We start from the raw sequence: 14,090 nt of genomic DNA on the forward strand, positions 1-14,090 counted from the left end.
CTACTCATGACCACAAGCCACATAGCTTTACTATGGCTGCAAGAGGTCCTTTCCTCCACTCCATTTCCTGGCACCAACAGTGTCACCATTCAACAAGGCTACAAGTAGAGGGAGGACCAGGTCCACAGTGCAACAAGAGGGAGGGACGCCTATGACCAGCTGACTGTAGTTTCCTACAACTGTCCCTGATTCAGAGTTTGCCTCCGCTCAGGGTTGACTCCTACAGCCTGGCTTGCAACCAGCCCTCCTGTACTCACCACGGAAGTTCTGCTCTGTGCTTCCCATCTACCTAGCTATGCTTTGAGTCCACCCAAGAGCTCCTCCTGTGCCCACCCTCAGCCTGCGCTGGCAGGAGGCCCTGGGGAGGATGCACCTGCTTTGTCAGGTCCTGTAACATCCGAGGGAGGACATATTCCTCAGTTTGCCTGAAAGGAAAGAGTCAAAGCATGGCAAAGCTGAGATGGGGTCCTGGGAAACAGGAAGCATGGCACAGGCAGGGGCCCTCAGTCTAACCATGCCAGGCTCCTGAGAGTGTTGTGTCCTCAGAGGCAATGCCACCCATTCATACTGAGGCCTATGACAGAGACTACAGTACTCATGCATACTGGAGTGTCTCTGCCCCTCAGTGTTTTCTGAGAGACTGAGGGAGGGGAGAAGGGAATCAAGTCACCATTCCAAGGGAGAAATCAGGGCTTCCCCCAACCCTGGAAAAGTCCCGTGATGTTCACCCACAGACATGACCACACCTACCTTACCAATGAGACAATAAGGTCATAGTTCACAGCCTTTGACAGGCAGAGTATTTACCACACACAGCTTTGGTTTGGTAGTCTCTACTCCAGTGGACTTAATTATAAAAAACATAAAATAAAAAGCTAACACTTCTGACTTCAAGCCACTGCACAGTACACTGCTTAGACATCAAAAACAGACTATTCTATTTGCATTCTTAGAATTCATGGCCTGAGGGCACACTGCCAGTGGTTCTTCTACTTAAACACAATGACAGAAGTCATGAAGCTGAGTGGACCAAGCCTCTCCCACAAGATACGTACAGACCCCCTCATGGCCACACTGTCCTAGAGGAGTCTTCTATCCCCATCTGTAGGTTAGGAAGCACAATGTCACTAAACCAAAATGTTGGTGAGCCACCAGTGTGTTCACCTTTATCAACTCATGCAAAGATCCACTCCATACTGGCCAATTACCCCAGCACTGGACTATAGTATAAGATCTTATCTCAACAAACCACAAAACAAAACACTAACAAAATACCCATATTATTATATGAAATAAAAAGCTAATGGGTGAATGGACCAAGATACATTATAGGAGAATGCACGCTCTGAACTCTGTCCCATTTATGTGACATCTAAGAATGGGCCAAACAAGTCCCAGGAAGTGCAGGAAAGCGCTAGAAAAACCACTTATTTTCATTTTATTTTATATTAATTTATTCATTGTGTGTGTGTGTAAGTATGTGGGTAAGCACATGCCATGGTGCACATGCAGAGGTTAGAGGACAATTTTCAGGAGCCGGCTCCTTCTGGTTATTTTAAAAATTTGTATTTATGTGCATAAGTTTATATGTGTGTCTGTCTGTGTGTAGGTATGTGCACATGAGGGCAGGTGCTCACAGAGGCCAGAAGAGGGTATCAGATTCCCTGGAACTGCAGTTACAGACAGTTGTGAGCTGCTTGTGAGTACTGGAAACTGAACCCAAGTCCTCTAAAAGAACAGCAAGTGCTCTTAACCCCTGAACCATCTCTCCAGCCCCTCACTCTTAATTGATTATTATTTTTCTTTAGACAGTCTCACTGTGTAGCCCTAGTTAGCCTGGAACCATGCAGACTAGGTTGGCCTTGAATACACAGACCTTAGTCTGCTTCTGCCTCCTGGGTGCTGGGATCAAAGTTATGTGCTACCTATTCTTAAGTGTCAAGGAAAATTTTAACCATTTACAACTGGATAATATAGCACTCTCATAACACATCCAGAGCACAGAAAAAGAAAACAACTTCATAATATTAAGAACAAAACAAAACATAAGTGATACACTCCCTCTCAACAAAACAAAGCAAAAAAAACTCTAACAGCACTGGTACACAATTCTAGAAAGTGAGCCAATTTCTGAATAAACCTTAACAAACTCAATCCAAGCTTTTTGTTTGTTGTTTTGTTGTTTTGTTTTTTGAGTCAGGATTTCTCTGTGTAGCCTTGGCTGTCCTGGAACTATCTCTGTAGACCAGAATGGCCTCAAACTCAGAGATTTACCTGCCTCTGCCTCCTGAGTGATAGGATTAAACTTGGATTTATCCAAGCTTAATATCCCATATTCACTTGGAATTTAAGCAAGGATACAAAGGTTTACTCTCTCTATTCACCTTGACATATATGGGAAACACACTGGGATTCAACATTTACTACCCATTTAAAAAAGGCAGCTGGAGAAATGACTGAGCAGTCAAGAAGTGAGTTCTGTCCCAGCAGTTGTGAATGGCAGTTAACAACTAGGCATAACTTCAGCTCCAGAGGATCCATCACTGCTCTTTTCTGGCCTCTGTAGGCACTACATTTATATGCATATAACCTCACACAGACACAAAGACATAAATAAAAATAAAATATATACATATACATCACACACACACACACACACACACACACACACACACACACACACATACATGTTTTGAATTTACAAGACAGGATTTCTCTGTATTGTTTTGGAGCCTGTCCTGGAACTAGTTTGAGGCTGTCCTCGAACTCACAGAAATCTGCCTGCCTCTGTCTTCCCAGTGCTGGGATCAAAGGTGTGTGCCACCAACATCTGTCAAATATAAACTTTTTAATTCACAGTGAAAACAAAGGGTGGTGAGATGTAGGTCTGAAGCCAAATGGAGAAACTCAAGGAGATTTCTGGTTAACTAGGAGGAAGGCAAAAATCTAAGCCTTCTGTCCTAGGAATATTTTAGAATGTTGTAAAAATGCTGACCAGCAAACGTGAAGAAGATGGGCTGAGAAATGCAAACACAGAAAGAAATCACATCAGGTGAACATTATGTAGAAGTTGTACTTGATGGAAAAGCGAAGGAAGTCAACACAATTAGAAGACAGGACCAGAATTCATAAGGCCTGCAAACACACAGCAACTCTCAGAAGTCAGTGGTTTTCCTATGTCAGCTGTCAACCACTTAAAGTATAATGCTAAAGACCCTGATCACAAGGGCAATAGCCAATTATAAATGGGGGTAACTGTGGTGGTTTGAATAAGAATGGTCCCCATAGGTTTACATATGCTTAGGGAGTTGCACAATAGAAAGGATTAGGAGGTGTGGCCTTGTGGAGGCAGTGTGTCACTTTGGGATTACAAAAGCCCAAGCCAGGTTCAATGGCTCTCTTCTTGATACTGGTGGATCTGGATGTAGAACTCTCAACTACTCCAGTACCATGTCTGCCTGCATGCTGCCATGCTCCCTGCCATGATGAAAATGGACTGAACCTCTGAAACTGTAAGCAAGCCCCAATTAAACGTTTTCTTTTATATGAATTGCCATGCAGGGCGTCTCTTCAAAGCAATAGAACACTAAGACAGTAACCTAAAACACAGAACTGGGCTTCCAAACTGGGGGCACTTAGTAAACATTTAGTAAAGACTGGGGTGATTGATTTTTGCTCTGTGACAGGGCCCATGTTCCCCAGGCTGACCTGGGGCATTACATAGTCAAAGATATCTTTGAAGTCCTGATTCTTCATCCTCACCTCCAAGCACTGGGATGTCGGGTGTACATCACCTTGTCTACCTAGCTTAGGGGTAATTTTGTTAAATAAACTCTACTCAAGAGGTTGGGGTGCCTCTGACCACCATACACTGCACAGGATGTACCTCCTCCCCTCAAAGAATGAACTGTTCTAAAAGGTCAAATGGGCTATGGTGAGAGTCCTTGCCATTAAGGACAATTTGAGAAACAGTGTCCCTTCATTTAAGAGTGACCAGTGACCACTGGCTGATGGCAAGGTCTTGTGGTGTCTCCTGGCTTAGACTTGAACTGACAGGATGGAATCGGTCATATCTGAATGGCAGGAACAGTCTTCCAACCTCCCACAGTGTTCTGTGGCTTACCTCCCAACTGAGGCTGCATGTGCCGGGGACATTTAGTGAACACTTGGTGTGTTGGCCCAACACACTGCAGCTGAGGCACCTTCCACTCACCGGCTTCTGGACCAGGGGGTGAACCAGCGCAGCTCCCGGTAGTTGCCTTCATTGGCCAAGGCCATCTTGGGTCTGATGAGCAGGATCTTCCTATAGCAGGTAAAAAGACCGATCACACTATCCTCCGGGGACAAGCAGGCTTCTGCCATAGGTTAAGGTGAGGCCTCATAACTGGTTCAAGAAGGCCCTGAGCAAACCTGTTTTTTGTTTTTTTGTTTTTTGTTTTTTGTTTTTTTTTTTTCCATTCTCTAGGCTTAAGCTTTCATTAGCCAACAAGTACACTTTTCTGGAAGGTAGGTGTGTGTGTGTGTGTGTGTGTGTGTGTGTGTGTGTGTGTGTGTGTGTGTTTCTGGAAGGTAGGTGTGTGTGTGTGTGTGTGTGTGTGCGTGTTAGGGGAGGGATGGCCAGAAGACTATCCTCTTCTTTATTGTTTAAGCAACAAGGATGAAAAGCCCCAAAACCCAACCATGGGTCTCCTCCTCTAGCCTGAGTGAGGGTGACTGAGGCCCAGAGAAGGGGACTCATTAGAGTTGCCGGCACAGTGTGCTGCAGTCACTAAGGGCACCCTGCAAGATATCCCCCACCAGAGCCAGGCACAGACATGCCAGCTGCCCTCCTCCCATCTCACTTACCGGTTGAGAAAGATGACCCTGCAGTTGTAGCGAACATTCCGGTGCATTACAGGCCTGTAAACAGGAGGGAGGACACATGCCTGCCTTGTCACAAGAGCACAGCAAGCAGAAGTGGTGGCACTAACTACAGTGTAAGGATTCAGGCATTACGCTGGCCTGCCCCTGTCACCTGGCAGAATGCACTCAGGCAGTACTCTGGTCAGCCCAGGGTTCCAGGAGTGCTAGTCTGCAGGCAGGTGTAAAGGACCCCTTTAAAAGTCAGACCCCTGCCCACTTACACTCTCTTTTTTTTGCTTTCTCTTCCTCTCCTGCTTTCGGTTGGCAACCAACGACCGCCTTCTTCTTCTCTCCCCACACCCTCCTCTCCTCCTCTGTTCCCGGTGCCTCTATGTCTCTTTCCTTCTCCCTCATTCCCCTTTTTAAATAAACTCCTCATTCGAGCTCTATCTGCCTGGGGTGTTATTCCCTCCTGCCTCGGTCACCCTCACCTGCTATGCTCTCCCATGTGGTCCCTTACCTTGGGACCCCACCCAGAACCACTTACCCCCCTTCTCCAGCTTTTATTCTTTCTTATAACTGTAACTAAAGAATAACGTACAGAGTCATGTGTTCTTTTGTTGTGTATATACAGGTGCACTCCCGTGCATGCACAGACGGTCAACATGGGAAGTCCCTCTTATCCAGCTCCATCTTATTCTTTTAGGATTGACTTTTACTTTTGATTTTGTATGTATATGTTCATACATGCACGTGCATGTATTTGGACACACATCTACATACACTTGTGCAGGTGTGTACATTTGAGTGCATGAGGCAAGAGGTGACAGATCTCTTGGAGCTGAAGTTACAGGTGGTTGGGGCATGAATACTTAGAACTGAACTCAGAGTGTACATAGCATGTGCTCTTAACTATTAAGCCATCTCTCAAGCCCCTCCACTTTGTTTTTTGAGATAGGGTCTCTCACTTAACTTGGGGCTCAAAGATCCAGCCCCAGGACCTTTCTATCCTATCTCCCAGCACTGGGGTTTCAAAGACATCCTGACGCATATGTTTTTTTACATGGGTCCTGGAGATTCAACTTGGGTCCTCAGACTTGCACAGTAAACCTTTATGTTCAGACCAGTCCCCCAGTCCCTGGATGCTTTGTATTGGTATAAGGTTTCCTCAGATCTTTAGAGACTCCCAGTGCTCTTTTGCAGCTTTCCAATTAAACTAAAAAGTGTTCTGAAACAAGAACCCTTTTCTAAATTGTTCCAGAGCTTAGATGACTACTTCCATCACTGCTTGCCTCCTCCCCTAGCCAGAAGCCCACCTACTCTAATGTTTCCTCCCAAACAGTATCAGAGGTAAGATACATACAGGGGCACCCCGTCCTTCATCTGTCAACACCTCCTAGCCTAGCCATGGCTCATGCACAACCACTGTATGCAACTCATGTAATCATGGTTTCTAGTCCTCTCTTAAGCCAAGTAAAACACATTTGAGGATGGGAACACCGTGTTTCCATTTGTGCAATGGGTGTGCAGAGTACTGCATGATTTACATAAAGTGGCAGCCTCAGACAGCACATCTCATCCCAGTATTCTGGAGGTGGAGGCAGGAGGATCAGCTACATAGAGTTCAAGGTTAACCTGGCTTATATAAGACCCTGTCTCAAAGAAACCAAACCTGGTTGGTGGTGAAATGGCTCTGAGGGGTAAGGAACTTGCTGCCAAGGCAGACTAGCTGAGTTCCATCCTCAGGACCCACATGCATGCTGTGGTATACAAGCACACACAAACAGATGAAATTTAAAAAATTAGAAAAATGAAACAAAAACCCTGAACCAAACCAAACAACAAAAACACACAAAAATAATAGGGTTTTCTAGCTAGAGGAGGTATTTAAACAAAAACAGCACCACAACATAATGATCAGAGTTATCCCCACACGGACATTTAACCAGGAAGCAAAATTAAACATCAGGTAGCACACAAGGAAACATTTTCTTCATGTGGGAGCATGGTGTGACCATTCATATACAAAGAACCCTTCAAGCAAATTGTCTAGGCAACTTCATAACACTATACACCGACCGCCACATATTACTGAACTCCTTCAGTAATAGGGCAAATCAGCACTGGGGAAGAGGCTCCATGGTGAACTGCACTTGCTGTTCTTACAGAGGCCCACAGACAGGGACCACTATGCACAGCATGGTTAGACACACAACCAGAAGGTTCTAGGCAAGTATGCTAGGTGGAGACATACTTGAGGAACCCATGCCACTCAAGGCTTCATGGATGGCATATCCCCAGCGGCAGCTCCTCTAAATTTACTATGAAGAAAACCATGTGGCAGGGTGAATATTTTGCTTGCTTTTGTGCAGAGTGTGCTCATGGGTACCCAGAATCTCCTGGAAGAACTCAAAAATTGCTTCCAATTGCCTTGGGGAGGTTAAGTGGATATAGGGCTGAAAAGAATCCACATTCAACAAAAGGGTTTAGTGTCCCACTTGGACTCCATGGCCCCGAATGAAGGGGTGCTGGGTGCATTTGCCTTTCCTCCCAGCTTCCCCTTCTGTACCCTCACACTGGCACTTACATGCCCACGTCACAGATGATGTCCTGAGTGATCGAAGATTCCAGAAGGGCAGCCAGGACTTGGAGCGAATGCAGGAGTGTGTCTGACTCGTGATAATGATCCCAGCATCCATAGCCACTAAAGAGAGTGGGAGCAGGCCAGTGAGGGGCCAGGAGCAGCCGGGAGTGGCCCAGGGCTACCATGATGGTTGTGTCAGGCGCCAGCTTTTCCAGAGCCTCCCAAGTGAGTAAGTTGTTATGAACAAATTCAATGAGGGGCACAGATTCTCTTGGATGGCATGGGAGGCAGAGTCAGGATTCTATGGAGAGACATTAGACTAGTGAAGCAGGTTCATCCAGGAGGATAATGAAGAGGATGCCTTGGGACTAATATAAAAGTTCAGGAAAGAAATACGTGTCTGCTTCCCTTATGTCCAGATATTAGAGCAGTGGTTCTCAACCTTTCTGATGCTGCAATCCTTTAATACAGTTCCTACTGTTGTGGTGACCCCAACCATAAAATAACTTCACTGCTACTTCATAACTGTAATTTTGTTATTATGAATTGAACTGTATGTTATGCTATGAATTGTAATTATAAATATCTGTATGCGAACCCTCCAAAGGGGTCTCGACCCACAGATGGAGAGCTATTGCATTAGAGCAAAGTAGGGAGGGGGACAAAAGGAGAGGACAATCTGGAACCCACAGCTGGTCAGAAGCCTCAAAACAGACAGGTACATCAAACTAGAGAGGAACTGTAGCTGGCAAGGGTAACACAAGGGGGTGGCCCAGCAAGAGGGCAGAAGAAATCAAGTCATCAGTTTCTCTAGTCTCATGAAAAGGGCATCAGGGAGCAACGATTAATAGACGTTGAGATGATGGGATGAAACTTCTTTATGGACAAATAGGTAAATGAAAACACAGGATTAGCAAGATCTTGGCTCAGTGGGTCGAGGCACTTACCATCAAGTCTGATGGCCTGGGTTTGATACCCAGACACCCACACCCTACACACCAAAATGTGCATGTTCCCAAATAAATGCAGTAACTTTTTTTTTTTTTTAACGGATTGGAGAGATAGCTCACTTGTTCTTGCAGAGGACCTGGGTTCAATTCCTGAACCCACGTGGTGGCTTACAACCATCTGGCTCACAACTACCAATTTCAGGGGAGCCAACATGCTCTTCCTGCCTCTGCGGCCAACAGTCATGAACGTGCTGCACAGAGAGAGATGCAAGCAAAACACCCACATACATAAAATAAATAAATTTTAAAAATTTTAACAAAAAAAGAAAGAAAATGAAAGCCTAGGGAGGTGTCTCAGTGCATTGACCTCCCATGTAAGATACCACAGGAGCCCACTGCACATAGCTTTGGGGCTGCAGATACAAAATCAAGGCATCTGTAGGACTAGTGTCTGCTATAGACTGCTCTCTGCTTCAATATGGCACCTTCATCTCTCCTCAGCATTTTGGCTCAGAGTAGTTGCAAAGAGGACACCTTGCAGCTGGCCTCATATGGAGGAGGCAAACAGGCTTCCTGAGGCCTTTATATAAGATGTCACTCGCCTTTATGTAAGATGTCACTCATAGTGATTTAATCCGCTCTACCAATCCCTGTCTCTCAGCACCATCACCCTGGGACCGGCTTTCTGCAGAAGAATGTTGGAGGGACATTGAAAGCAAAGCATCAGGGAAGGTGAGATAGCCTGGCTTTGAATTCTGCCCCAGCCTGGTCCAATCTTGTCCCTCTATTTGCCCACCAGAAGCTTGGAGTTATCCAGCCTCCACCACCTCCCCTGATCCAGGCCCACTCTCAGGCCCCTTTTCTTCCCATCTTTTGATACCACCATCTTCCCTCCCAGGGGTGGGACGCCAGTATGCTTAGCCATACCATATTTCCAGTTCTGGTCCAAGCCTGTATCTTGCACCTTTGGCTTTGGCAATTTGAATACCTAAATGGAGAGAGAGGGAAGGAGAAAGCACTCAGCAGCTAGGACACAATCAAAGGCAGGAAAAGCAGGGTGCTGCAGGCTCTGGTGTCCACAGCCCCCTGCAGCCCGTTGTGTTAACAGCAGAGGACAGCAGACACACATGCACACATTTGCATACATGTGCAGAAAATCAGAAACAGAGAGGGTAGTGTAGTAGTACTTTCTTATCAGACTTTCATGGACTGCTAGGCCACAAATAACAACACAGAGATTTATTATTAATTATGGAAGCTTGGCCTTAGCTTAGGCTTTCCCCCAACTAACTCTTATAACTTAAATTAACCTGTTTCTATTAATCTATGTTCTGCCAACTGGCTCAGTTACCTCTCCTCTGTATGGTATGTCTCTTGTTCTGCCTCTAGCTGGTGTCTGCCTACCTCTTCATTCCAGAGTTCTCTCTCTTCCTGGAAATCCCACCTATCCTTTCCTGCCTAGCACTGACTATTCAGCTCTTAATTGAACCAATCACAGCGAACAGCAACACATCTTCACAAAGTATACACAAGTATTCTGCATCAGGGTAGAGTGACCTTAGCACTGGGGAGGGGTAAGTAACACCGTGGTAGGTAATCAATAAAGTCATCACGATCAGCTATAGAAAAAAGCTGAAGACAGGACATGAAGGCTTCCAACTCAAGAATGGTGCCAGCATCCAACACTCACACCAGGATGATAGCTGCTGCCAACAGCAAGGCAGCCCATCTTCACCCCAAAGACACATACTCTGACAACAAAAGCAGGCCAATATATACTTGAAGAAATAAAAACATCTGGGCTGGCGAGATGGCTCAGTAGGTAAAGGTGTTTTCTGCAAAGCCTGATAACCTGAGTTTACTTAGATCAGTGGTTCTCAACCTTCCTAATGCTGTTATGCTTTAATACAGTGTATGACTCCCAACCGCAAAATTATTTTCATTGTTACTTCACAACTGCAATTTGCTACTATTATGAATCATTGTTTATGATCTAACAAATGAAGCTTGCCTAGAGATCAGAGTGCAAAGCTAGCCACACTAGTCAGCCATACAGGCCAGGCATTGGTAGTATACACCTTTAATTCTAGCAGCCACACTAGTTAACCATAGAAGCTGGGTGGTGGTGGTGCACGCCTTTAATACCAGCACTAGAGAAGAATATAAGGGGGGTGGGGTGGAGACAGGAGTGCAGTGTCCTGCAGTCACGCTGAGGACAGGATCACTCCAGCCTTGGTAGAGGTAAGAACTCTCTAGTGGTTGGCTGCTTTGCTTCTCTGATCCTCAGCTTGAACCCCAGTATGTCTCTGGCTTTTTATTATTCGTGCTACAAATAATAATACAAATATCTGATATGCAGGGTATCTGATATATGACCCCTGTGAAAGGGTTGTTCAACCCTAAAGGGTTTGCAGCTGACAGGTTGAGAACTGCTGATGATTGAAACTCACATGGTAGAAGGAGGCAAATGACTCCTGCAAGTTGTCCTCTGATCTCCACATGCACATCATGACAACATGTGTACATGCAATAAATAATGGTAAATGTAGGGCTTTGTGGGTTTTTAAAGCTGACTTGCTCCCTCTTGTTCTGTTTAGTCTTCTTACAGAGGCAGCTCAGCAGGACAACCTGCTGAAGTGGGAAATCTGTAGCTCTGCCCAGAGCAGCCCCAGTTTGGGCATGGTAGAAACTGTGCTATCTTTACAGTAAGCTGACATGAATGTCAACAATATAGGGATATTCAATAGAGACACTCTCCTCCGAGCTGAGAGCTCACTCTTTACCTGCTTTCTCGGTTCAGTATGCATTTTCCCAATGCTCATCTACCAGGAATGTCCTTAGGGTCCCTTGCCCATAGACCTCTAGTCTCTGCAAACACTCACAGATCAGATCACAGTTCTAAGGACGGGCAGCTCTGCAGGGAACACCACAGACCCACCAGATCCTAGAAGATGGCTGAGGGCAGTGTCTGTCTAGCTAAGTAGGTCACACCCATCTCCATTCCTGCCTTGCTACTCCATGTGTCCCCCAAACTGGGAAGTCCCCCGATAGCTCACAAGGGCCAGGTCATTACCCTTTAACTGTCCCCACGCCTAGCGCTGTGAGTCTCTCCTGGGCAAAGCTGTGCACTTGAGTGCCATACCCTGATCATTGTGGGCTTTGGCTTCTTCCTGTCCCCAGCCATCCCCAGACTCACTCTTTAAAATCCTCTGGAAATTGCCCTCAAAATCCAGGGCCCATTGGTTGAGTGCACAGGTAGCCACGGTCACCTTCCGGCCCATCCTGGCTTTCAGGCTCCTGGTTGGGACGCTGAATAGACACTGCACAGCAGTCTATAGCGCCACTGCCGGGCTACGCCTGCGCAGCGTGTTCTTCGTAGAGGCCCCGCCCTTCGGACCGCCATAGCTCCTCCCCTCCGCTCCTCATAGCCCAGCTTTTGCCTCCCTCTCGAGAAGTGCGCCGGCGCAGAGCGTTTTACCTGGAAGCTTCCCTTCTATGCTCTGCACAACCACGCCTCTCCTCTTTCTTCAGCAGCGCGCCTGTGCAAATCCTCCTTTGGCGAGGTCCCGCCTCTCGGGCCGCCTAGTAGCGCTTGCGCAAGGAGGTTGTCACGGAGCCCGCCTGTGCCCGAAGTCAGAACGCAGAGCCACGCCCCCACTGGTTTGTCCTGCACCATTTCCATTGTCTCCTTAGCCACGTTTGATATTGATGTATCATGAAAGGCTAGTTCCTGCCGCCAAAGGTGGTGTCTGGTTTGCTTTCTGTCGCTGTGATAAACACATGACCAAAAGGTAGGGTGGAAAGGGCTCTCTTCACTTTATAGCTCCTAGTCTGTTATGCAGGGGAGTTGAGGCAGAAGCTGAAGCAGAGACCAAAGATGACCACTGCTTACTGGCTTGCAGGGAGCTTTCCAGGGTGAGAATTGGTGGGATTTCAAGGCCTGAGCCTGGGGCGCTCCCAGGGATTGGTGGACTTTCAAGCTCAGAAGTTGGTGGGTTTTCAAAACCAGGAAGGGAATGTGGACCTTTTAACCTTATACTATGCTTGCACATGTCAATCATTAACAGTTCAGAAGCAATTCTCAGGAGCCTGGGAAAATCTGTCTCCATAGGAGGACAGCCCTCTTCTTTGGAAACCACCAGACAACAAACTCTGATGGCCTGGACTGAGGCAAACTGAACCTGTAAGGTAAAATGTTCAAGGCCACTTCCAGGTTTGAAAAGCTACCAAACCCCACCAAACCCTGAGCATGAAATCCCAGCAGTTCCTGGCTTGTCTTGAAATGTCACCAATCCCCACCCTGGGAATCTCATCCTGGAAAACTCTTCCCCCAAGAAACCCTGTATAGGCCTGTCTCCTGCTCAGGTTCTTGCTGCTTCTCACCCCCAGGAGATACAACCACGTTCTTGTGTCTGCCAGGATAATTTCCCCTTCAGTGCTGTAACATCTGCATTAGGGAAACTTTCCCTCTCAGGGCAGATTGTAACACTTCCACTTGGGAAACTTTCGCCCTCAGAGAAGCAACATCTCTGCCGTGGTTTGAGAGAAAATGAACCCCAAAGGGAGTGACAATCTTAGGAGGTGTGGCCTTGTTGGAGGAAGTGTGTCACTTGTCACTGTGGGGGCGGGCTCTAAGGTCTCTTTTTTTCTCAAGCTTCACCCAGTGTGACAGGCAGTTGACTTTCTGATGCCTGCAAGATATAGAACTCTCAGCCATTTCTCCAGCATCATGTTTTCCTGCATGCCATCATGCTCCCTGCCATGATGATAATGGACTGAACTTCTGGAACTGCAAGGGAGCACCCCCCCATACCTCATTAAATGTTTTCTTTATAAGAGTTGCTGTGGTCATGGTGTCTCTTCACAGCAATAAAAACCCTAATACAACCCCCCCTGGGGAAACCTTTCTCCTGAGCTGTAACACTTCCATTATGGAAGTTTCTCAAGAACCTTTGTTTCCTTCCACTTCTCTAACCCCCGAGACACCCCTCCCCTATGATCTTTTGTGTGACTTTCTTGAATCTGACTTTAAATGTGACCAAGTCTCTGCAGTCACACAGCTGCGCTGTATCAATTCGCTTTGCCACAGAAGGCCCATCTGACATGTGAAGTATGAGGACAGTGTCTGCTACATTACTTTTCAGAGACCAGGCAGTTTTGTGTTGTTGCTTTTTATCAAAAACACTTAGCTCCTAGACCGGGAAGGTGACTCAGTTGATCAAATGCTTGCCTTGCAAGCAGGAGGACATGAAGTTCATCCCTAGAACACAAGTTAAAAAAAAAAAAAAAAAAAGCTGGCATGGTGACAACTGCTCATAATTCTAGCTGTGGGGAGACAGAGACCATAGATCTCTGGTGTCCTCAACCCTACCAGCCTAGTCTACTTAGCACAAGGTCCATGCTGGTAAGAGCTCATTACAAAACAAAACAAAACAAAACAAAAACGACCTGGGGAATGGCAAGATGAAGAGAGATGGGGAATACTACTGATGTAGGCCTCTGGTTTCCACACACAAGCATGCACAGGCACAGCATGCACCCCCAGTCCCCATGATCCAATTTGAAAGGGCTGTACTGATCAAATATGAGGTCATACAACACAGGGTCCGTAAAGAAAAGAAAGAAACCCACTGGTCTATCTTGATAAAAGTAAATGGGTTGGCAAGATGAGTCAGCAGGTAAAGTGCTTGTAGTGTAAGCCTGGCTGGCTTTCT

General features: G+C 46.4%; 1 protein-coding gene across 2 annotated transcripts in view; it reads right to left on the reverse strand.

Annotated features, from left to right (window-relative positions):
* Positions 1-11,701, reverse strand: part of Nadsyn1 (NAD synthetase 1) — a 30,884-nt gene extending 19,183 nt beyond the window's left edge. The window contains exons 1-6 of one of the 2 annotated variants that reach the window (XM_051193476.1): positions 11,573-11,701; positions 9,304-9,364; positions 7,430-7,546; positions 4,846-4,899; positions 4,214-4,303; positions 374-425 (exon numbers count right to left, since the gene is read on the reverse strand). In XM_051193476.1, the coding sequence (XP_051049433.1) occupies positions 374-425; positions 4,214-4,303; positions 4,846-4,899; positions 7,430-7,546; positions 9,304-9,364; positions 11,573-11,657 (459 nt within the window). In that variant the 5' untranslated portion in view covers positions 11,658-11,701. The remainder of the gene's footprint in view (positions 1-373; positions 426-4,213; positions 4,304-4,845; positions 4,900-7,429; positions 7,547-9,303; positions 9,365-11,572) is intronic. The other variant, XM_051193477.1, reaches the window with a different exon arrangement.
* Between the last annotated feature and the right edge of the window lie 2,389 nt (positions 11,702-14,090).

This window comes from Phodopus roborovskii, unplaced genomic scaffold (genome assembly GCF_943737965.1).
Source record: "Phodopus roborovskii unplaced genomic scaffold, PHOROB, whole genome shotgun sequence".
NCBI lineage: Eukaryota > Metazoa > Chordata > Mammalia > Rodentia > Cricetidae > Phodopus > Phodopus roborovskii.